At 50.4% G+C, this 23246-nt stretch overlaps 1 protein-coding gene and 1 pseudogene across 5 annotated transcripts in view; one reads left to right on the top strand and one right to left on the bottom strand.

Annotated features, from left to right (window-relative positions):
• The window catches only part of B3GLCT (beta 3-glucosyltransferase), a 76936-nt gene that overhangs the window by 51162 nt on the left and 2528 nt on the right, over nt 1-23246 (top strand). For 4 of the 5 annotated variants that reach the window (XM_025046885.1, XM_015590277.2, XM_015590264.2 and 1 more), the window contains 7 exons: nt 2285-2348; nt 6620-6739; nt 9003-9072; nt 12582-12695; nt 14510-14609; nt 17960-18079; nt 21883-22027. In XM_025046885.1, coding sequence (XP_024902653.1) covers nt 2285-2348; nt 6620-6739; nt 9003-9072; nt 12582-12695; nt 14510-14609; nt 17960-18079; nt 21883-22027 — 733 coding nt within the window. Of the gene's footprint in view, nt 1-2284; nt 2349-6619; nt 6740-9002; nt 9073-12581; nt 12696-14509; nt 14610-16327; nt 17938-17959; nt 18080-21882; nt 22028-23246 lie in introns of those variants that run through there. The other variant, XM_015590270.2, reaches the window with a different exon arrangement.
• On the bottom strand, nt 3661-3779 carry LOC112480042 (annotated as a pseudogene).

Below are 23246 nucleotides of genomic sequence, written 5' to 3'. Positions count from 1 at the left end.
CCGTGCGGCAGGCCCCACAAAGACCCTATCTGGCAGGGACCCCCCCAAGACCCCGTGTGACAGATCCCCGGAGACCCCGTGTGGGCAGCCCCTCCTCAAAGACCCCGTGCTGCAGACCCTTGGAGACCCCGTGTGGCAGGGACCCCCCCCCAAGACCCCGTGCGGCAGGCCCCGGAGACCCCGTGCGCATGGCTTAGCGCCCTCTAAGGGTAGGAGCGCTGAATGTCAGGTGTCATAGTCCATATGGCAGGAACTGAATACCTAACGAGGAAGCGTTTTATCTAAGCAATTGAAATGTCTGGCCTTGACTGTTTTGGCGAGGTCGGAGCTGAAATTAGCGTTTAAAAAATGACCATGCTGTGCGGCCGGTGAGTGGCCGGAAGCTGGGGTCCGCCCCGGCAGCAGGCTTTCGGGGCGGGGGGCGCCCCGCCCATCTGCCAAGTGGCCGACTAAGGCTTGGGGGGTCGCGTGGGGCAACGCATCCGCATAGAGTTCGTGACTCCGAGGTAACCATCACTCCACGGGCTGCGAGACGCAGCCCCTCGATATGCCGGCACATTTATTTGTCCCCGAATCGGTCATTGTCCGTCTTCAAGACACGCCACCCGTGGTGTCCACTGCTCCCCGCTGAGGTTTACCCCAAAGGAAAATTCCCAGGACGGGAGCGAGAGAGAGACCGACCTGAAAACGGGGGGCGGTCGCGGGGTCTCCGGCTCCGCGGAAGGGGCGTGCGGGGCGTGGCCATGTCGCCGTGATGTCGCTGCCATCGGACTGTGCTCCCGGCTCCGGGTCCCTTGCCGGTGGCGGTAAGCCCGGGTGAGCCCTTCTCTGCCTTTGCGGTCTAAGTGTCAGCTGATCAGATTTTGGAGGCGCTTAGCATGAGTCCGGATCCCAAAGCTGCCTCCATCTGGTGTAGTTACAAAACCGGGCTCCGGAGGAGTGGAACCGGGCCGGGTCTGTGCTCGGAGTGGATCGGGGTGCACCCGGGAACGGGGTCTCATCCTGCGCCCTCACCCGCTTACTCACACATCTGCGGGCGGACCCGAGCGCAGGCGCGACAGCTTCTCGGGGTTCCTTCCTGCCCCCGAGCTGCCTTCCTATCGACCATGCGACGAGTGCTTTACACCTAAACGTCAGTTACAACCTGTTCCCTCCTTCTTTATCTTTCCTCCCATAAGAAGGAAGTTTTTAAAGAAATCTTTATGGCTCAACCTGGCTTAAAAACTCAGTCAAGATTTTTGAAACTCACCACTACTTTTTCAATCACTATTATTTCTTCATAGTCACTACATGTATTAATTAGCAGGTCTGTAACTGAAACCGATGGCCTGGGCTCCAGCCCTGTAATGACACCGGGCCGTGTGGCCTGGCGAGCGCGCCGCCCCCTGTGCAGGCCGCTCGCTGCGTGCTCATTGGGCCGGGCACAGTGGACCGTGGTGACAACACGGAGAAGGATGCGCACACGGCACGTTATAATCATGTGACAAAGCGAACGGGGCTGCGCTCCTCTTTGGGAGAAAAGAGTTTCCATCTATTCTGGCGGGCAGGTCGGGAAAGGTCTCACGGGGAAGGCGCCCTTGAGTTTGGTCCTGAGGAGAGTTTGCCGAGTGAAGGCTGGGTGCAGGGGTATGGGGTGGCAAGTGCCGGGAGTGGGCTCTGCAGGTGGCAGGCGGTGCCGAGGGGCTGGGGACACGCAGGGGGACAGGGCCATCAGGCCTGGGGCTCTGGAGCCCCGTTCTGCACTGCGATGGGGCCACTGAAAAGGCTTCAAGCCTGAAAATGATGTGGAAGGGAACTTATTCTTCCTTGAAACCAGACACTCTCTCCCCCCAAACTCCACAAACTACAGCTCATTCGGGTCATTGAAAGGAGAGTGACAAGTAGCAGGTTTGTTTCTCTGTCATACAAGCTCTTTTGCTTGTCCTTTTTCTTTCTCTGACGTTATTTTGTGTAAGGATTATCAGGAGTCAACAAACTTCATGGCTTTTTAAAAAACGGCATTTGATGTACTGTCTTGGGTTGTATTGTACTGTATCTGTTATATTTCACGTTATTTGTCAGCTGTGACAACAGTGACTGCAGCGTTTACAACAAGCCTTGTATTCATATCCTGGTCAACACATAATTGCATTTGCACAGTCCTCTGCCTCAAGGGAATTAAACTCTTATTTTTATTTTAAAGTTTGTACTTTTGCCTGTTTTCAAACGTGAAATCCCAAGAATGTGTCATTCTCGTTTGATGCTGCTTCTGGTTTGAGAAAAACCTTCCGATTTTGTTTTCCAGGCTCACCAAGCGGTTGAAGAGAGAGTCCCTGAAGTCCGACTTTACAATAGACTTAAAACATGAGGTACGTCACGGTTTGCTCGGTTAAAAGTCTTAGTGGCCAGAAGTTCACGTCTTCCAGCATGACAGGCGGCTGGTGCCCCCTAACAGTGCGTCCCCCGCCCTGTGCATCTTCAGGGTCCATGGCGTCAGTCAGGCCCTTTCCTTTCCAAACTCTTTTGGTCATGTGAGTGAGAAGGAGCATTGGACAATTCTGTATCTTGTGATTCTTGAGTTTGCTTTTGAAGCTAGGGGATGGGTCCAGAGGTAGATTTGTAAAAAGGTGCAAAAATGTCACTAAAAGTGCCTGTGGCCTTGTTTGGTACCTGGTTGTACGCGAGGCCTTCGCCATGTCTCTGTGGGGACCCTTGGGGCACAGCTGAGCCAGTTGGTCCCAAGCAGGCAGCGTGGCATGCCAGTCTGGACCCCCAGCACTCCTGGCACTTAGGGGATGTCTGTGACCAATTGTCCTGGGGGCAGGTGGCAGGTGTCCCATCGCTAACTGTTTCTGGTCATCACTAAGAAGGCCTTTTGTGATGGGCATGTCACATGCCTAAAGCAAACCTGCCTTTCAGCCTGCAAGAATCTGTCTCAGGATGCTGGGGTCCGTGTTGACAGGTCCACGCCGGCAGCCTGCTGGGAGCAAAGGCCACCTGCAAGACACTTACTCCTCGACTGTTTCTAAATGAGGAGGTGGCTCAGTTGAGGAGAAACACCCGTGTGAAAAAATCAGTCTTCTCTTCCACACAAAGGAAAGTGGCCCGCTGAGAGCCAGGGTCTGCCTGGACATCTGTAGGTAAAAGTCGCTCCAGTTGAGGTCCCAGGTTGGGGGACCCGTTCAATGCTGAGTACACACAATGGACTGTTTTTACCATAGACGAAAGGAGTAAAGACAGGGCAGAATGTGATGCAGTCACCGCCGGTCGCTGTGAGGCTACTTCCGTGGCTCTCCCAGGCGGGTCTCCTTCATTCTCACCGGAGTAAACGGTTTCCTGAATTCTCTCTGTCCCTTTTCTCGTATTTGACAGCAGATGCCCGTATCTCTGAATAGTATATTATGCAGTTCTGCATCCTCTGGGCTCCGTATAAACCGCACCGTGAATGCCGCTCCAATCTGAAATCTCATGGACTTATTTTCACTTCCTGCAGCCATTTCTCCTGTGATGGGCTTCTGGTGGCTACTGGTTATTTGCTCGGTTTTGTTGGTACAGTCACTGCTTCTGTGCGCATTTTGGATGCGTGTCATGATGCTCACCTGCAAGGGTTTCTCTAGGGTGGAGGCTTTTAAACTGTATTTTGACTGTGACTCACTCTTTTTATTTGTATTTTTATTTTTACGCCTACAGCACCTGGTCTTCGTAGGTGGTCTCCCATCCAAGCACTAACCAGGCCTGACCCTGCTTAGCTTCCGAGATCAGACGGGATCAGGCGTGTTCAGGGTGGCGTGGCCGTAGACTGACCGTGACTCACTGTACAAATACATTTTTCCTTGTGAGCCAGTATATTTGTGTGTGTTGTCGTCGTGTTGTCACTGATTCCTAGCGTAGAATTATTGTGGTCTATATCACAATAATTTGAAATATTTTGGGGGTTACATGGCTTAGGTCACGTTTACTTTTCGTAAATGGAGAAAAAGATGTATATGCTCTGATTTGGGGGGTATCATATTCTCTATTAAAGAAAACAGATTGACTCTAATAGGTTAATCGATTAAAGAACAATTAATATTGTGCTTTATAGAGTCCCTCCCTCCCCCTTTCCTTTCATTTGCTGGACGTACATTTGCTTAGGGGGGGATGTGAAAATCTTCCATCGGAATGGTGGGTTTGACACCGTCTCGTGTGGCACCCACCCCTTTGCTTTTTGCACTGTAAGACGATGCACCTTCGAGGCATGCGTGTGGAATCGTTACCTGTTCGTGAACTGTCTTTATCTCTTCGCCTTAGTTCGTTTGGTTGCCATGAGTATTTCTATCCTGGCTTTCTTTCAGGGTTTTTCATAACTTTTTCATCTTTTTCTTTCACTCTTTTGCGGTCTCATCTTTAAGGGTGTGTCTCGTTTAAGAGGACACTGCTCGTTTATCTGTCCTACTCGGACAGTCTTTATCTTCAAACCAGATGGCAGATTTACATTTACATTGATTATGATTACTAATATAGTTGTAAGAAATACTTTATTTTATACTTTTTCCCCCATTTTTTTTCTTTTTAAAACTTTGCTTTTTGATTTTTTTTTTTTCTTTATTCCATTTTTTCCTCCTCTGCTATTTCAGAGGTTCAATCTTTAGGTCTGTACGTATTGGTTATTTTCAATATTTTAACATGCATTCTGAACTAAAAATGGCTAATTAATCAGTGTCCTAAAAATTCAAGGGCCTTGGAATAATTTAACTCTGTCTCAATAATTTAGCTCTTGTTGTCCAGTAGTTTTGTTGTCTTTTTTTTTTTACCCTGCAACTTAAATGTCATTATTTTATGCATTTAACGTTTGTGTTAGCTTAACCACGAATTTGCCCACATCTTTGCTCACTATTCCATCTTGCCTCTAAGACCTTTTGACTTGGATCATGTTCATTGTTCCTAAAGCACATGCTTTAGCATTTACTTTAGTGAGGTGGTAGATTCTCAGTTTTTTCTTTAAAAGCGTTTATCTCAGCTTTGTCCTTGACAGTTAGTTGCGCTGTGTGTATATTTGTGGGCTGTCAGCCCCTCGGTCTCTCGGTGGTGTTACGTGCCGTGCTGGCTTCTGCTGTGGCCGAGGAGCTGGGAGGCCAGCGTGGTGGAGGTGGCTCCCTTGTAGGTAAGGTGCCCTTTCTCTCTGTTTTACGGTTGTGTCTTTGTCTTTGGCGTCCTGCGTTTTCACCGTGCGATGTCTAGACCGTAGACTCTTTTTTCTAATCCTGCTTAGGACTCTCTGGCCCTTTCTGTAATAGGGTCCTGAAGCAATTTTTGGAAATTGTCAGCCATTGTCTTTTCCACTATTTTCTCGTCCCCATTCTCTCTTATGTCCTTCTGGAATTTACATGCTGCTACCAGTCTGAAATTTTCTTTTACGTTTTTCGTCTTGCCGTGCTACATTTTCGATAATTTGGGGGCTTCATCTTTTCCCTGATATTTTATTCAGCTTGTGTGTACTATAGCGTTTTATCCTCGCCCTTGTTTTTCATTTTAAATAGTATGTTTTCATTTTCATTTTAATGATGATGTTTTTCATTTCTAGAAGTTCTGGTCATTTCTTTTTCAAATTTGCTTCGTTCCTGTTTCGTATAATCTTTAAAAATTTTTTGCTCGTGTTTTAAAGTCTTTTGTTTCTTTGTAAAGATGTATGAAACAGGGTAATTCGATAGTCCGTGTTCAGTAATTCCGGCACCCGAGTGTTTGGGGCTGATGAGGCCGTGTCTCCTGGGCTTGCTCGTCCCCTCGCTTCTTCGCGCTCTGGTTTTTTTCACTGAGTGCTCCTGCGCCTTTGGCGTTTTGTCTCGACTCTTCTGAGTCCTGCCGTGAAGCTCTGAGTCCTGGGTAAGGACTTGCACCTGCTTTCGCGGCCAGAGGTTGTACTGACGTGGGGCCGCTGTAAGCCCCTCTGTTGGAGGTGTTCGGACTACACAGGTGGCACAGTTGGGGAGGCCTGGCTTCTGGTCACCAAACCCCAGGGGGAATTCGGAGATGATTTTCCCCTCCACCTGGCTGGGAGTCCCAGCCTTCTGCGCGGACGTTGTCAGGCACTGCCAGCTGGGGGTCAGGGGCTATGTCCTCCTAACCCGTCGGAGGCTCAGCATCCCCAGGGCTCTGCCGAAGCCCACTGGGGACACCGCCCTCGTCCCGGGTCCTCACACTTGCATCTTTGTCCCCACAGGTGCCACGCTTTTGTGCCAACTTAGCAATCATGTACAATGATTTTAAAGATCTTGTGTCCAATGTTCTAGATGTTTGCAGTCAGGATGGTCATCGCCGTGCTGCAGGACACCAGGGCCACGGTGATGTTTCGCTCGTCTTCCTCCGTGACGTTTGAGTCCCTAACACAGGTTCCCTGCCATTGCTTAGGACAACGGGGAGGCTTCCGGAGTTCCGATGTTGATTCGTAGTAAACGTCTGTTGTTGATGAAGGACAGATGGGTCCACATGGAGTTACGGCTTCTGAAAGTCAGGAAGCCCGCTGAGTAGCGACAGACGGACGCGGTCTGACCTCAGTTCTCCGTAGACCGCCTGGCCCTCTTCCCTGACGCGTCACACCCTCGCACACTCGCGGGGCTGGTCGAGTCCATCCACTCACCGCCGGTCTCCTGTCGCCTGACAGATCGCCCTCTACATCTGGGACAAAGGGGACGGGCCTGCCCTCACTCCAGTGCCAGAGTTGTGTACAGACAGCATGGATGCCCGCTGCGCCACCACGGGCCACTCTTCCCTGCCCCTTTGCGTAAGTACCGGGAGAAAGCTCCCTTGCACCCCGAAGGAGAACACGCCCTCCGTGCACATACTGTCCCAGCACATCCCACGCTGAGAGAGAGTCAGCGTTTGCTGTGCGAGCCAGGTAAGATCGTGTGTCGTGTCTGGACTGATCTCAGCCCCGGGAGGTGAGCCCGTCGTCACCGCCGTGCATAGGACAGAGGGGCAGCGACGCACAGGGCGAGCGGCTGTGCCGTGCGGAGTGGACCGCAGCCTCCATGGCCTTTGACAGCGCTGGCTGCAGCGCTTCCGAGTCCAGCATCGTCTCTTGTTGACGGTGCAGCCTGTGCCCCTCGGAATCTCTGCGCCATCCCCCAGAAGGGCGATGTCACACCTTCCCTGTGACACCCAAGCCGCTGCCTCAAGCCTGTCCCGTCTCCTTCTCAGCTGGTGACCTCGCTTTGATCTCACCTGGGACTGTCCACAGCGGTCAGAGTGAACTTACTCCTCATGGCAGACCCTCGGCCCCTGAGCCTCATGGGGCTGTGACCGTTCCTCCTCGGATGGGAGAATCTACTCACCACCCTCACATGTTGGCACTTATTCCCGAGTCAGTCACACAGAAATCTGTGTGTCGCATTTTCAAAGATGAATGTATGCATACACGCATGCACACATGCATATGCAAATGCATGCACACACATTTACACACATGCACACACATGCATATGCAAATACACACAACTCAATGCATACTCACGCACCGCACATGCCCACTCATGCACACATAGGCACACACACATATGCAGGCACACACACAGGCACACACATGCACATGCATGCACACACATGCATATGCAAATGCATGCACACACATTTACACACATGCACACATGCACACACATGCATATGCAAATGCACACAACTCAATGCATACTCACGCACACATGCATGCACACGCACATGCACACATGCATATGCAAACACATGCCCACTCATGCACACATAGGCACACACACATGCATGCACACACACAGGCACATGCATGCACATGCATGCATATGCAAACATGCACACTCACATGCACATACAGGCACACTCGCACACACACATGCCCATACACACTCGCACACACACATGCACAAATGCACGCATACGTACACTCTGCACACACATTTACACACATGCACACATGCACACACATGCATATGCAAATGCACACAACTCAATGCATACTCACGTACACATGCATGCACACGTGCATGCACACACACATATGCAAGCACACACGCCCACTCATGCACACACGCACACACATGCATGCACACACATGCATATGCAAACATATGCACACTCACATGCACACACAGGCACACTCGCACACACATGCACACGCACATGCACGCACGCGTGACACATGCACAAATGCACACATACGTACACTTTGGCAGTGGGGAGAATCTGGATTGTGTGCTCAGTGCCTGAGGGGAAACCCGTCTTCTGGGTGTTTCTCTTGCTCTTTATTGCTTTTGGAGGGGCTTTCAGTGCGGGGCTTCCTAATGCCCTGAGTGACATACCAAGCTGCGCTTAGATGTCACTGTGAACCAGTTCCAAGCAATGTAGCAGTCAGGGCTGCATTTTATGAAAGGCACAGACAGGTGACAAAAGGGTTGTGACCCCCACGCTGCAGCCCGGGGCCTTGGGGTGGGTGCCCCCAGGTCCCTCTCCATGCCCGCTTCATCCACGTGGTCAGCTTGGGCTGCAGCCAGCTCCGGGTGTCAGAGGTGACTGTCCCCAACTTGGGTAGACAGTAACGGGGCCCTAAGAACATTGAAACATCAGCGTTGGCCGGGCCCACAAAAGCGGGTACCCTCCCATTCACACCGAGACACCCCTCAGTTCTCGCCCTTTGCCAAATCTTCTCCAGCTGGAAAAGGGAAGGTCACACTCAGTGGCACCTGTGACGCACTTAATAAGTAGCCGTGATAGAAGCAGCCTCGCCGGCAGTCATCCTCCCGCTTTTTAAACGGCAGACAGAAGTGCAGAGAGCGAGGGGACGTGTCCAGGTGACACAGGGTGGGAAGGGCTGGGCTGGGATCAGGTCCATCGGCTGACGGCAGAGGCTGCATTGTCAGCTCAACTGCACTTCCCTTCCCCTCAAACTTCCTCCTGGAACCAGGTCTGACGTCCCTGACGCTGGTGCCCTTGACCTCTCGGGCCCGCGAGATCTAACGCAGGTATGAAGTTACGGTAATATGGACTCACACGTGCGTATATTTTTCCTTGTTTTTTAGGGAAATCCAGTGAAAAAGGAGGATATATTTGTCGCAGTGAAAACATGCAAGAAATTTCATGGCGATAGAAGTATGTTTTGGGTTATTCGTTTTTACTGAACTTCTAAAATCCATACTGTCTTTTAAAAAAGTACAAACCAGATATAAACTCAAGAAAAGGATAACGCTATGTCTGTTGTCGAAGTGAAAGCCGTTATTTAATCGGTATTCCTCATCATACTGCTTCAGCCACCAACATCCGTTAGAAAGGACACTTTTATACTACACCTGGGTGGTCCAAACCCTTCTAAGTACCGTTAAAAGCAGTGTTTTAAACACTCAGCTGTTGCAATCTGGAGACAATATGTGAATAACAATCCATTTTGCAAAACAATGTCTTATTATGTCCACACTCAGTCTCCGAACTGCATGAGAATTATGAGAAGGGGTTTTAAGGTGACAGAATGACAAGAAAGGATGCTTTTCACATCTACTTCAAATGCACACACTGGAACTTTTAAAAAAAGATTTGTTTTTGCTCGTGAGTAGATATATAAGAGAAAAGGAAGAAGGTATCTTAGCAGTGGTCCCTTCTTAAGGAAATCCTGAAAGGCAGGCAGATGGATATTGTTTTTATTCAAGTTTTTGGTGTCACTACAGAATTCTAAATTATGGTAATGACGTTAAAAAAAAAGCCTATTCTAAATATATACAGACATAATTTCTCCTTTCACCTTATTTCAAGAGCACTTTTCTGAAGTTGCAAATTAGACAGTCTTTTGCATTTTCTAATTTTAGCAGATATTTAATGTTTTTTTTCCCCATGGAAAGACTGTCGATTTCAACGAGAGCGTGATATTTACATAGGAGAAATGTCTAACCAGTTGTCATTTTCGTGGGATTGGAGCTATAGGAGAAATTCATTTATATGATTTATGTGATAATGTAATACTTACAAATTATATTTTAAAGGGAAACATATTTTCCAAATAAAAGAATATTATAATTTGGAATTAAAAGGTTGTCTAAGACACTGACATCAACTAAAATCTGGTTATGATCAGCAATATCTCAAAAGTGCGTTACCTGTAAACCTGTATGTTTACCTAAAATAGTCAGGTTGCGTTCCCGGCCCCTGGGCTCTGCCCTCCCTGTGACAGTCTCGTCCAAAGCTACCAGCTGGTACAAAGAATTATCCAGTAAGCCCTAGCAACTGCTTCCCACTGCTGCCTTTTTTGCTTTTTCTGGTGTTTTTCACATACATGCTGTCACCTAGTTTCGCGTTGACAATTCTGGTGATGTGACCATCACTGTTTTCTCTTGACGTTATAGAGAAAGCTGAGTTTGGGGTGGGACACAATTGGCTCACGCAGCCGTGGTCTGTGGAGCAGGGCGGCTGGGGCTTCCTGGCTCCAAGGCCCATCGTCCTCCTGTCACAGCGATGCTGTGACCTCCTCGATGTCTTATAAACTTAACACCTGATAAGTAGTATTTGGCCCTTTACAGGCTGACGTGTGCTCCGCCCCTTCCCTAAAATCAGGAATCCCGCGGGTGCGTCTGACCCTCTCCTGAGACCAGACGAACGCCAGGGTTTGATTCTGTGGTCACTGACTTGCAAACTGAGACGACAGGTCCATCTGTCAAAAAGAGCAGATTCCTTAAAACCAAGTCGTTCGCATTTGATTGGTAGTTGTTGTACAGTGTTCCAGTGTCAAGTTCATCTGTAATCAGAGTTTGCAGGTTAATTTACCTGTGTTGAGTCTGCCAAGCCGCATGGAAGATTTGCCTTCTGTGCAGTAGGCTTTTTTTTTATAGTCCAATTTTTACTTTGCTCCAATTATAAGTTATCTTGCGGCAAACCTTGAAAGAGGCATTCACTATTTTATTATGTGGTAGGAAGCATGCTTCTCTTTATTGAAAGCGAGATAGATGCTAGATCACGTTAACCTTTAGGAGTGCAGTGCTTCAACACAATATAAAATATTTTATAAATAATAGAATGAATTCAATTTAGAATTCAAACAATGCTCATAAAACAGACTGATGTTTTAAAAGTGTTAAGTAATTTAGAATCAACCCTGGCTGAAAAATCAAGCCTTAACCTGCTGATATGGAAAACAAGGTGAAGATTTTTGTCGCATTGGAATCTAGAAGTAGTAAGGAGTGAGTGTTTCCCCCTAGCAACCTTGGCATTATTTCCTGCATCTGTGTCTGTTTTGACATAGAGAGATCTTTATATCTGCCTTTTTATGTCTGTAGAAAAATTATATTTGAATGTATAAAAATAATATTTAGTGGGTTAGAATAGGTAATGTAGAGATTATTATAGCAAATATCCAGAATTCATCGGTCTTTTTCTTTTTTAAAAGCGGGTGAATAACAAACTATAAGATGGCGCACTCTTGTATTTTATATAAGAGCTGTCTCGGAGTTTGCCTCTGAGTTTGTTGACTTATAGAGCTAAACACAAATTTGGCCTTGCACAGGCAGTTTTTGCATATAATTTATTTTTATTTGGGCTGGGACGAAGGAAAAGATAAATGACCTGATAAAGTTTCAAAATATTGTTCTGAAGAGTTGAGTCATTGGAACTGAGATTCTGAACAGGGTGTAAAATCTAGACAGGTGACCTTTCTATTAAAACAACAGCAGAAACACTTCCTTCTCTTTAAAATTTAGAGATGCACAGACAGTAACTTAAAAAGTAGAGAAGAAAATAATTACTCGGATGGTCGGTCAAGTGAATTAATATCAACTAGTGATCAGGCAGATTCTGCAGGTGGGCGGGCAGATTCTGCAGGTGGGCGGGCAGATTCTGCAGGTGGGTGGGCAGATTCTGCAGGTGGGTGTACAACTCCACCTTTGAACATCTCACCTGGAAACAGGAAACCAGGAAAGCTTTCCATTGTTCGTGTCTATTGTATTAAAACGATTTATCTGTTAACAGTAGAGGTTTAAAATCTGCAGTGGTTCTCAAGAGCTCATTTCTTTCACATTTTTCAAAAGTGTAACAGTGGTGTCAGTCATCACATGTGCTGTGGAGTCACGCCCTTCCCAGGGTTGGGTTGAAATCTGGGTGGGGACAGTGTCATCTGAGAAGCTGCCCCTGCCCACACTGTAGGGGAGACACATTTGCATCTCAGTCAGAAATACACAGAATATTCCAATTTTTGGAAGGAATTATATTCCTCATCACCAAAAGGCATTTTAAAATTCCAGTTGTGAGTTTTAAATGGAGCCTATTGAGAAAAGGGAAATTAGTTGAACTTAATTTAACTGCAACAGTATAATCAGCCTGTTGATTATGTGCTGATTAAACACAATCGGTATAATCAGAACATTTCTCATTATATGGAAGCACGTGAATTTATCACCAGGAAGGGAGAGTCTTGGCTTTGGAGCATCTTGCAAATGCCTCAAAAAGAGGGTTTTATTCCCGTGCCTTGGCATTTCCCAGGGAGGAAAGCCAGCCCTAAGGCTTGAACACCTGATGAAGAACAGATAATTGTTCTCCTTCCTTACAGGTGCTTACGCTGCCCCTTTGAGACCCCGAGCTTCTCTGTACTGTGCCAGTGACTGTCACCTCTCTCATTTTTTCAGTCCCCATCGTAAAGCAGACGTGGGCGGGTCAGGCAAGTCACATTGAGTATTACAGCGACCACGCAGACAGTTCCATTCCCACAGTGGACCTGGGGGTCCCCAACACAGACAGAGGTGAGTCCTTCGTTCCCACCCCTCTCACTCGGCACGTCCATCCTGTACGTACTGTAAGTGCAACGAGGAGTAAAGCCAGATGTTTATAGGTACCATCCTTTATTCCTTCCCCGCTTCTGAACATCTTTACCCACCAGTGTGGACCAGTTACTTCGGCTCGAGAGCTGCGTCCGAGTGGAGGCAAGGCTGTGGGTTTTAGTGGCCCGCGCCGGCACGGCTGAGCATGGCAGCTCCGACGCCTTCAGCACGTGCTGTGGGCCCACCCTGTGCTCCGTGCCAACTTACCGTCTTCCCACAGGAAGCGTCCCCTCATTTGACAGGATCGTCACCCAATGTCTGCGTGCCGGTCCTGTCACATGCCAGGGAGGCAGGAGTGCAGGTGACTGTTTCTGAACCCAGGGAACGCATGGCCTAGCTCATTTTGTGTGCACCTCTGAATGACACTCAGCCACATGCCACACTGGCTAGGTGTCGTGTAAGCTCCTTTGCATACGTGTGCATGTGGTCAGATTTGTTAACGTTTTAAGTAGTAAGTTGTTGGAAGCACGCGCAGGCTTCCTAACTGAAAGCGAGATTTTAATTCCAACGAATGAAAGTAGGAGTTTTTACAGTATGCCTTCAGAGGCTCTTCGCTCATCTTAATTATTATCCAGTGTCTTGAAACGGTTGTTTCTGATTCCCCAGGACCTTTAATGAATAAAGCAACAGTGAGTTAGTTGACTGTCTAGTCTGCAGAGTCACTTATCTTGGTTGTTGTGTAGTAACGTCACCCGAGATTCCTTGATTATAAAGTGTGACACAGAATCAGGTACTGAGTCTGTCGCTGTTTCGAAAAAATAGTTTTAGATGAATTTTCTTCTTCTTCTTTTTTCTTTTTTGGTTAATTTTGCTTTGTAGACTTCAATTTAGGTTGGCTTTAGTAATCGTTTATTGAATTACGCATCCCTTATTTGGTTTCTTAATTTACATTTAGCCTGACCTTATTATTGCTCATAATTATAGTCTTCTTTATTCCAAAAGGAACTTGAGATGGCTTTCAAAAATACGTGCCGTAATGGTTAAAAATACAGAAAGAGATCAAGAATAAGAAAACTAAAGGTCAAACTGAGAGGCTTAATATTAATTAGTTAATATTAGTTCGCTCTCTATTGTGTCACCAGATACTCTGTTGAAACGAGGGGTGTGTTTCTCTTTATCAACTGGAGCCCTCCCACTTTATTCTTCTCTTGGCCCCGCCATGAAAGCGTCCACATGCATCCGCTGGCCGTGAGCCGTGGCGGACGTGGTCAGCCGTGCGCCTTTAGTGCGTATAATGTGCCACTGCCTCTGGCATGTTATAACTTAACAGTGGATACTTACAAAATGGGTGAATGAAGGTGTAGCACTCCACGACTGCATCATCGTTTCTCTATGATTGTGATGCGTGGGATTCTAACAGTTTTTAGAACTGTTAGGCTTTGTGGTTTCCCTGAGGCTTACAACTTTCCCGTCTGCCTGGAGCTCAGGCGCAGGTCCCGTCTCTGCTTCAGATGAGCTGTGTGACCTGGCGCAATCCCTTCCCCTCTCTACACCTGCATTTCGTCACGTGTGACGTGAATGGCTCAGGCTTCACCATCTCTAAACCTTCCCCGGTTCACTACGTCTGCGAACATTAGAAAAGGCTAATTTCCAAAATTTCAGACTATTAAGGTACATTGCAGGTGCATGTAAGCTTCTACTTGTAAAACTTTAGAACTCACAAAAATGTTTTAAAATGAGTTCAATGTATTTTAAAGAAAATAATACGTCGTACGTTTTCTTCTCGCTTTTCTTAGGTCATTGTGGAAAGACATTTGCCATTCTGGAGAGATTTTTGAATCTCAGCCATGACAAGATAGCATGGTTAGTCATTGTGGATGATGACACGTTAATAAGGTAGGCGACATTCTTACCCTAGGGTGGCTTGAGATTCTACACATATCCACATTTGGAAACTGATGGGTCCTTCTGCTTCTGGCCACGGTGGGGTGACAGGGACTGGATTTACTCTCACACCTGAAACAACCCCCCAAATGGGCAACTACACATAAAATGGGGATTTTAAGATCCTGGGCTTTAGGCAACAAAGGACACTGATTTATGAGGACACACGAAGCAAGTGAGGTGAGTCCCACAGCTGGCCCAGCTGACCGCCCTGAGGTGTCCCAGTCACTGTTCAGGGAGGGCTGCCGGGCCGGCTCCTGGAGTTGAAGAGATGAAGCCAAGAGGCCGGGAGGCTGAAGCCATCGGTGTGCAGGACAGAGCTGTCAGAAAGAGCACGGGGGACCCATGGAGGCGCCCCTAGGCATAGACTGATATGAGAGACAGAGTCCCCGGAGGCTGGGGAGGGGACCAGCCAAACGACAGGAACGAATGGTGCCTGACATGCACGGGGCCGAGCACGGGGCCTGCTCACTCCAGCCAGCCCGGGACAGCCCGGCATCACGGGCAGTGGGCGGAGCCTGTAGAGGGGCCCACTGTGGTGGTGGCACACAGCTCTCCGTGGGCTGAGCATGGCTCCCATCCTGCCTGATGGATCTTAAAAGCAAGATCTGAAAGACCAGACTGTTTCTGAGCTCACCTCTGAGAACAAAGCTCGAAAAGGTTTGTAGAAATACTGAAATATCTAGCACCCAACAAAGTGAGAGTCACAACGCCTGGAAAGTCACCAGACACGCAAAGCAGCAGGAAAATTCACCCACATCCAAGAGAAAACAGTTGAATGAAATTGTCCCAGAGCTGATACAATGTTAGAATTAGCAGTTATTAAGCTGTTACTAATAGTTATTATAACTGCATCCCTTATGTTCAAAAAAGAGGCATGCAAGGTGTATAAGAGCCTGAAATCGGACTTCTAGAGATGAAAACTACATTGTCTGAGGTGGAAAACCTGCTGAATGGGAATAACACAAATCGGACTTTGCAGAAGAAAGTGTCACCGACCTTGAGGACACTGCCACAGGAAATGTCCAAATGAAACACAGAGAAAAAATGAACAGAGCGTCCCTGAGCTGTGGGACAATTCCTGGTGGCTTTGTATGTATGTCATTGGAGTCTCCCAAAGAGAAAGGGCACATGACAGATATTTAAAGAGATATTTTCCAAATTTGATGAAAACGATAAACAGATCCAAGAAGCTCGGTGAGCCCCGGGCTTGACTGTGAGCATCTAAGCAGCGCGGCCACCTCTGAAGATGGCGTCGTCAGCAGCGTCTCGTGTGGTGGGACCGCATCTGCGACTGTATCACGAGTGGCAACCGTCTTCAGGACATTTACTCTGCCTGGAAGTTCCGCCAGCTGTTCGCGTAGCTTTTCTTTTTTCCCCATTTGACTGGCAAAAATCTCTAGCTGTTCAGTGATGTCTTAAATGTGTCTCTGAGTTTGAACCTTGTCACCTTTTCCTTTCGATGCTCTGACATCGTCCTTGATCACCAGGAACCCCCTAACTGTTCTGAAGTCGCAAGGCTGAACAACTGCAGGATTTGGGGTCTGTCCACTTGGACAGAGGTGGAGACCTGTTGGCCTCAGCCACAGTTTTTAGCGAATATGAAGTGTGTGATAGTTTTTAGACTCAGTTTGTTTCTTCAGCTTTAACATGCTGCTGTGAATATGCAGGTGGTTGGTGCCGTCAGGAAGAGACGCCCCGAAGAGACACCACCTCTGTCGTTTTAACCTCAGAAATCGGAGGTCGAGGTTGAGCTGATGATTCACAACACGCAGGGCGAAGAGGACTACTTTTCATCTCTTCTCTGGTCGAGAAGTGGACATAACCTTGCCCCAGAGGGTTTGGGCTTTTAGAGGCTGTCGCCGACCAGAGGCTGCCGTTTCCTTGGAAGCCTCATTCTCCGTGACTGAGGGGTGTCTGGCAGGAACCCCCGCACTCCCAGCCTCCCCTGTGGAGCTGTTTGTTAGACAGATTTTGAGACTGACTCCGAGTTAGGTGCCTAGGCCGTGTAACTTGTGTGCCAGACTGGGTCATTTTCCTGCCGTTCAGAGCTGTCAACATTGTCAGAGACCTTGACCTTCAGACAGAAGCGAACCTGGCCCGCGGACCTGCAGACTCTCTCAGCACCACACGGAGGAGACTTACTCCGTGCAGCGAATGCATCTGCTTCACTCTCAGCCTTGGCCCGAGGGCTGGGATGTTTCTGTCAGCTGCGTGGACTTGCGTGGACAAGGGGCCTCTTCCTGGACGTCCGTGCTTTGTTTGCTCATGACTCTGCCCACCCCGAGAGAGGAAGAGTGAGACACTGGAATGCTAGGTTCTAGATTTAATATTGCTTCACGAGAAAAGAAGTCACGATCGATAATTTAGAGAAGTGTTTGTTCGCGTGTCTGTTGCCTGGAGATGCGTGATGCCCGTGGAGCAGACCCGATAAGCCTCACGGGGAGCCTGGGGCCGGGCGGGGTGCCCTGGAAAGCCTGGCTTAGAAGGAGGGCTGGGAGGGCGTTAGAAGGTGTTTGAAAGTGGGGTCAGCTCTTAACACGTGGAAGAACTCGGCTTTCTTAACACCAACCTCTGTGTCGCCTTTCAAAAGTGACTTCTAGATTTTATCTTCCTACAAAATCTTTTCTTCATCCTACGGCAGCTACAGTCACAGACGTTTTTCTGACTAGCCCTTGAATGTCCTCGCTGTGCTTTGTCAGCTATCACTGCTGATAACTCCCAGGGCCGGGGGCTGTAAACAAGTGGACACGAAAGGCCACAGACCAGGGTGGCCTTACTCCAGGGAAACCTAAGGGGTGTCACTGTCCAAACACCCTTCCTTGCCTGCCAGTCACGTGCCTGACATGGGCCTCGTCTGTACCTCCAAAGCTCCTTGACTGTCAAGAATTCAGACAGACACCAAGTGCATCTGGGGTGATGTGGCGATTAGGGGGCCTGGTGGAGGTGGCGATCTGGGGGCCTGGTGGAGGTGGGCTCTGTGGTTCATACTCCCTGGGGGCCTGGTGGAGTGGGCTCTGTAGGGCTGGGGCCACACTGCCTTGCCTTCACAAACTGCCAGCCCACCCTGGGCAGCCACGGCTGGCAGGGCCCCTTAAACCCAGGAGGAGGCCCCTTGGTTCTCAATTTCTGTTTTCAGTAACGTCAAGTGTTCGCCAGTGTTTTTGTAAAAACCCGCTTCTGTAACTCGCTGGAATTCCACCTCTACGTGATCGCAGCCCCATACCCTACTGTGTAACCAGTGGGCGTGGGAACCATGAAGCGCTCACGAGCTGCCACTTCCGTCCCCTCTGGACCCCTAGCATCCCGCGGCTCCAGCGCCTGCTCAGCTGCTACGACGCGGACGGCCCTGTGCTCCTGGGAGAACGTTACGGCTACGGACTGGGCGCCGGCGGCTACAGCTACGTCACGGGCGGCGGCGGGTAATGAGGGGCATGGCCCGGGGGGGCTCCCCGGGCACGCTGCCGGCCGGGTGGGGGCTGGGCCTTGGTGGGGGGCGGGTCACTGTGTACACACGTGCTCCGACGGCAGCGGTTCGTCCAGTAGGACGGTGACCGTGAATCTGCCCAATGTGAACAGAGCCGTCAGTCAGAAGACAGCGTTTTTCCCCTTGAAGAGACGACACAGACTGCGTGTCAGGGGCTTGCTGCACACGCCCCTGTGAGTCGTGATCGCTTCTGGGCAGCCCGTTAGTTTTGATCGTCTGTTTAAATGAAAAAAATAAGTTGGACGTAGGTTATGTTTTCAGAAACTAAATTATTAGACTTTATCCAGTGCTTACAAGTCACAACTGCGAAAAGGCTAGTGTAGAAGTTTAGACTCAGCAATTAAGTGAGGTTTGTGCTATAGGTTTCAAATGACAGTTAAAAATCAAATGATTTTAAATGGAAGCCTGATCTCTCACTGGGAGGGGTTGTAGCCCGCTTTACGTGGGCGGTCAGTGGCGTGCCCAGTCCTTCCTGTCACCCTGCAGTCAGTGCTGTGGGGCCCCGGGAGGCCTGCGTTCAGCGCCCCTTGAATTCCTCCCGCAGCTGTGTGTGGGGTGTCAGCTGCCATGCGAGTGTCAGCTGTGTGTGCGGTGTCAGCTGCGTGCGGGGTGTCGGCCGCATGCGGGTGTCGGCTGCATGTGGGTGTCGGCTGCGTGCTGGTGTTGGCTGCGTGCGGAGTGTCAGCTATATGCACGTATCAAGTGCCAAGTGCGTGTCGGCGTCAGTTGCATGTGGGTGTCACCTACGTGTGGGGTGTCAGGCGGGTGGGGGGTGTCAGGCACGTGAGGGGTGTCAGCTGCGTGTGCAGGGTGTCAGGTGCATGCGGGGTGTCAGGTGTGTGCAGGGTGTCAGCTATATGCATGTGTCAAGAGCGTGCAGGGTGTCAGGCGCGTGTGAGGTGTCAGCTGCGTGCAGGGTGTCAGCTGTGTGCTGGAGCCGTGGCCTGTGAGCCTCAAGGGGCTGGGGCTTTGTGTTTTATTTCACTCCGCTGTCCCCTAGACTAGAACGCTTCCTACTGCGGGTGCTCGAGGGTCACGCTCTGGGCGCTCCCGTTTGATCTTGCCAGTTTGGTGGCCTGTGTGACGTGGTGTGGAGGTGGCTCTCACAGTGGTGACCAGGCCCAGCAGGGTACCAGTCTGTTGAGCAGTGGCACGCACTGATATGAGGTCACTGGCAACGGGAGATTGGGGACCGCCAGGTCTGCGGGGGTTGCCGGGATGAGGCCAAGGGGTGCCAAGCTCTCTGTGGGGAAGAGCTTCGAGCCACTGGCAGCTCAAGTCACCACCACCTCCTGTGCGGTGTGTCCCTGCCACACAGCCTGGGGCCACTCCTCCTCCAGCCGCTGTCCAAGCCACCGTCACAGACCTTTCTCAAAGCACACCCCGTCCCCTCCCACTCCTGCTCGGAGGCCTTGGCTTCCTCACTGTGGTTCAAGGTCGGATCGACCCCAACCCCTCTGACCCATGGGGCAGAGCACGGGAGTGCGTGCTCCGGCGACATTCGCAGAGTTCTGTGCTGTTTGGGATGAGACCCATGCGCTGTTTGATTCCAGGTGTCTGTCTTCACTTCGTGCTCGCTCCTTGGAGCTTTGGGGACAATTGGTCCGATTACTGTTTTCTTTCTCAAAAATACTGATTTATGCCTGTCTGGGTAGGGAGGGAGCTGTGGTCAGGATGTCGTAGTCTCTTTGGGACAGGCCGGCCCGTGGTTCCCATAGGGGCCACACCCTGGCCTTCCCCGTGCTGGGGGCCAGCGGGGGGGACAGGCACGCTTCCGAGGCACTTCCCCCTGTGTGTCCTTGACTTGGTGCCGCGTCCCTGGGCAAGTCCCTGCCTCCCGTTTTTCTAATTTTTAATATTAACATATTGTGTATAAAAGGAAATCACAGAACCTTTCAGCATCTTTTTAATATTTAAACATTGGCAGGCGGAGGAGACATACTCTGACGTAAGTGGCAGTTTTCCATTTTGGGGCCAACTTTGTCTCGAAAGACCCCATCAGCGTGCGAACAAACCAAAGCTATTGAAGGCTCGTGTGTACTTCGTTTATGCGGATAGTGAATGTCCTGTGAGAGGAGGCACAGATAGAAGTGCTTATTAACTAATAAATATTTCACGCTTACATTTTATCTTCCTGTAAAGTTAATCTTCTAGAGAGTAGGCCGAAATAAAAGGCCTTCCTCCTCTTTCTTGCTTTCCCAGTTGTTGGCAAAAGAAAACGAGAAAGTGTTTCTATGTAAATTGCCTTGACGAACGAGACCGCAGCTCTGCTCGGATGCGACGAGTGTGCTGAGGGGCTTTTCCTTGAAGTGGCGTCAGAGGGGGGGCCGCCTGTCCACAGCCGCTGCGTGTCCCCTCGCCAGGCCCTTCCCCGGGGGGTGTGCGTTAGACGAGCCAGAGAAAGACGCGGCCACGCCCGGGGTCGCGGGAGGGCATCAGACTTCCAAGGAGGCTGGTTGGTGGCGGTCACACCTGCAGTTTCCGCCGAGGCCGCTGGCACAGCCACGCTCCCCGCGTGACCCCAGGCGAGGGGCTGCTGCTCGGTCCTGCCTGGCCGCGTTCCATCGGGTTTCTTAGCAAGGCCGGGGCGTCCGGCCACGCGCGCTGGTGAAACTGCCCTGCACTGGGCCCAGCCGAGCGCGGGGTCAGCACTCCTGCCTCAGCGAGTGTGCCGGGCTCTCTGTCCCCCGCCACCCGACCGAGCCACACGCCTGCTGCCGCCTCGGGGAGCGCTCTGCAGCGGCACCTCGTTCTCACGTATCTGGTGCGTCTGGCTCTGCCGAGCGCTGTGTGCGAGGCCCTGTATTTGGCGGGGGGAATATTTGGGTACATTTTAGACACTTTTGCCTTCAAGGGAGTCATGGCTTATTGGGGATGAACTTGTGGACCATCTCGGTCCCTTCAGCCCTATCAGCGACTGGGTTCAGTGAGGAGGTCCATTCACTCGGACTGGAAACCAGTCTGTGTGTTAAAGAACCTGGTGCAGACGTAGAGAGGACAGGAGGGGTGAAAGGGAGCAGGTGGCTGTCCCCAGAGCAGGTGGCTTTACCACAGGCAGCTGCTACTGCCCCTGAGACAAGCGCCGTTTTCTGGAGCCCATCGTGGGGACTGTGCGGCGGGGACTGTGCGGCTGCTGCTGTCCGTCACAGCGCTGCATGTGAGCTGGACCCGGGACTGGCTCCTCGCCACTGCCGTGGGACCGCGACCGAAGCCCCGCTGCGGCCTGCGGCCGCCCACCATCCCCGCCTCTACAGAGTCCCTCCAGGAAGGACCCAGCACAGCAGGTCACGGGCCGTCAGGGCTCCATGCGGCAAACCAGCCTCTTTCTCCCCCCACCTCTCTCTTTTCTCTTTCTCAAAATCGCCGCATGGAAGCTTCTAGACTTGGACAGGGCGTGGCTTTGCAGTTAGAGTTGGTCTCACGGTGCGTCCCGTGCGAGGCGCGTGTGTCTGTGCCCGTCTCCCTGCCGGTCTCACTGGGGGGGTGGGGGCGGGAGCTAAGCTCGGTCCAGTCTCCGGCCGCGCGTCGCAGCCAGGAACGCGCTCCGCACCGTGAGCACCGCACCGTGAGCGGCAGGTGCGTAAGGAAGCGACGCTGCCTGTGCCTGTCGCCGTCGCGGAGGAGAGGAGAGTGGCTCCCCTTGCGCAGCGAGCACGGGGCGCTCTCCCCAGGGCTCCCCGACGCGGGGGTCAGCGACCGCGAGGAGCGGCTCTAACGCGTCCGCCCTGCCTCCCCCAGGATGGTCTTCAGCAGAGAGGCCGTCAGGAGACTGCTCAGCAGCCAGTGCCGCTGCCACAGCAACGACGCCCCGGACGACATGGTGCTGGGCATGTGCTCCAGCGGGCTGGGCATCCCCGTGACGCACAGCCCCCTCTTCCACCAGGTGAGGGGCCGGCGCCGCACCCGGAAGGGGGGCGGCTCTCTGCTCACTGGGGGCCCCGCTTCCCGTGTCCTTCCGGAGTCCATCGGCTTCCGCGGGCGTCCCTGCCCACCGCTTTGCCCAGGGGGTTGGTGCTGAACACGCACAGCGTGAGGATGGAAGGCAGAAACACCTAGAAAACGAAATGGTGTTTGACCGGCATCCTTGCGCTGTGGGATCAGGGAAAAGCTGTCCGTTTTTTCCTTTCTTATGAGTTAAAAAATTGATGGCATTTAAAAATTATTAGATGACATCTAGAAACGGACAGGACTGACCTCATGCTGTCCTGCAGGCCACCAAGTGTACGCGACTCTACACTGCCCTCCGTTTTCATACTGTCCATCGACTGCCTTTTTATTGGACTTACCCCACTTTGGATGCTATTAAACTGACTGGATAAACGTTATTAAATTTCATAGTAGCTCAATAAGCATATTTTCGGGGGGTCACCGAAAAGAGAGGAGAGGACGCTTCCTGGGGGTACTTAGTGCTAACAGCTTCAGCACGTTGCAGTTTGGGGATGGAGAAGGGAATTCTTCTACACTATTTTTAATAATTTTTTTAAGAATCAGGTCAGTGACCATTCTGATATTGTAAGAATAAAAGCAGATATACTTGCACTAAAAATAACTAGAGCCCACACCCATTCAATGCTTTTCTGCAAAACATTCAAAGTTTTTTGAAATTTGAAATGAATACATGTGTGTTTTTAGTGCCCTCCCTCATGTTGAAAATATAGTTTTCATGCTTTATTTCGTAACCGGCAGCAGTAACTATCATAGCGACATAGAGAATTGGGCACGACAGAAATAGCACTATAGAAAATAGCGTGAATGAAGCAACGGAGGTGTTTGCATTGTCGAGAAAGGCAGAGTCCACTTCTGCATTCCACGGGACCGCAAGGGAGGATGCAGATAGACCTTTGATGATAAATGTATGAGAAGCATCCTTCCGGTACAGTCAGAAGGTACCAATCCATCTTTTACTACCTCGAGTGCTCTCAGCCGTTTTAAGCATGTGTGCTGTGTTACGAAGACGGAGAAAAGCGAGTTATTCCTTCTCGCTCTCTCCCTCGCTCCGTCCCATGTTTCGCTCATCGAAATGGAAGGGGGATGGAAACTTTTGGTGTATAAGAGAAATAATTTATCACTGTTAGTATGACAGTCTTAGATTTTTATGGCAG

This window comes from Pteropus alecto, unplaced genomic scaffold (assembly GCF_000325575.1).
Source record: "Pteropus alecto unplaced genomic scaffold, ASM32557v1 scaffold80, whole genome shotgun sequence".
In the NCBI taxonomy this organism is placed as follows: Eukaryota; Metazoa; Chordata; class Mammalia; order Chiroptera; family Pteropodidae; genus Pteropus; species Pteropus alecto.
This window is presented reverse-complemented; position numbering and strand designations above follow the sequence as displayed.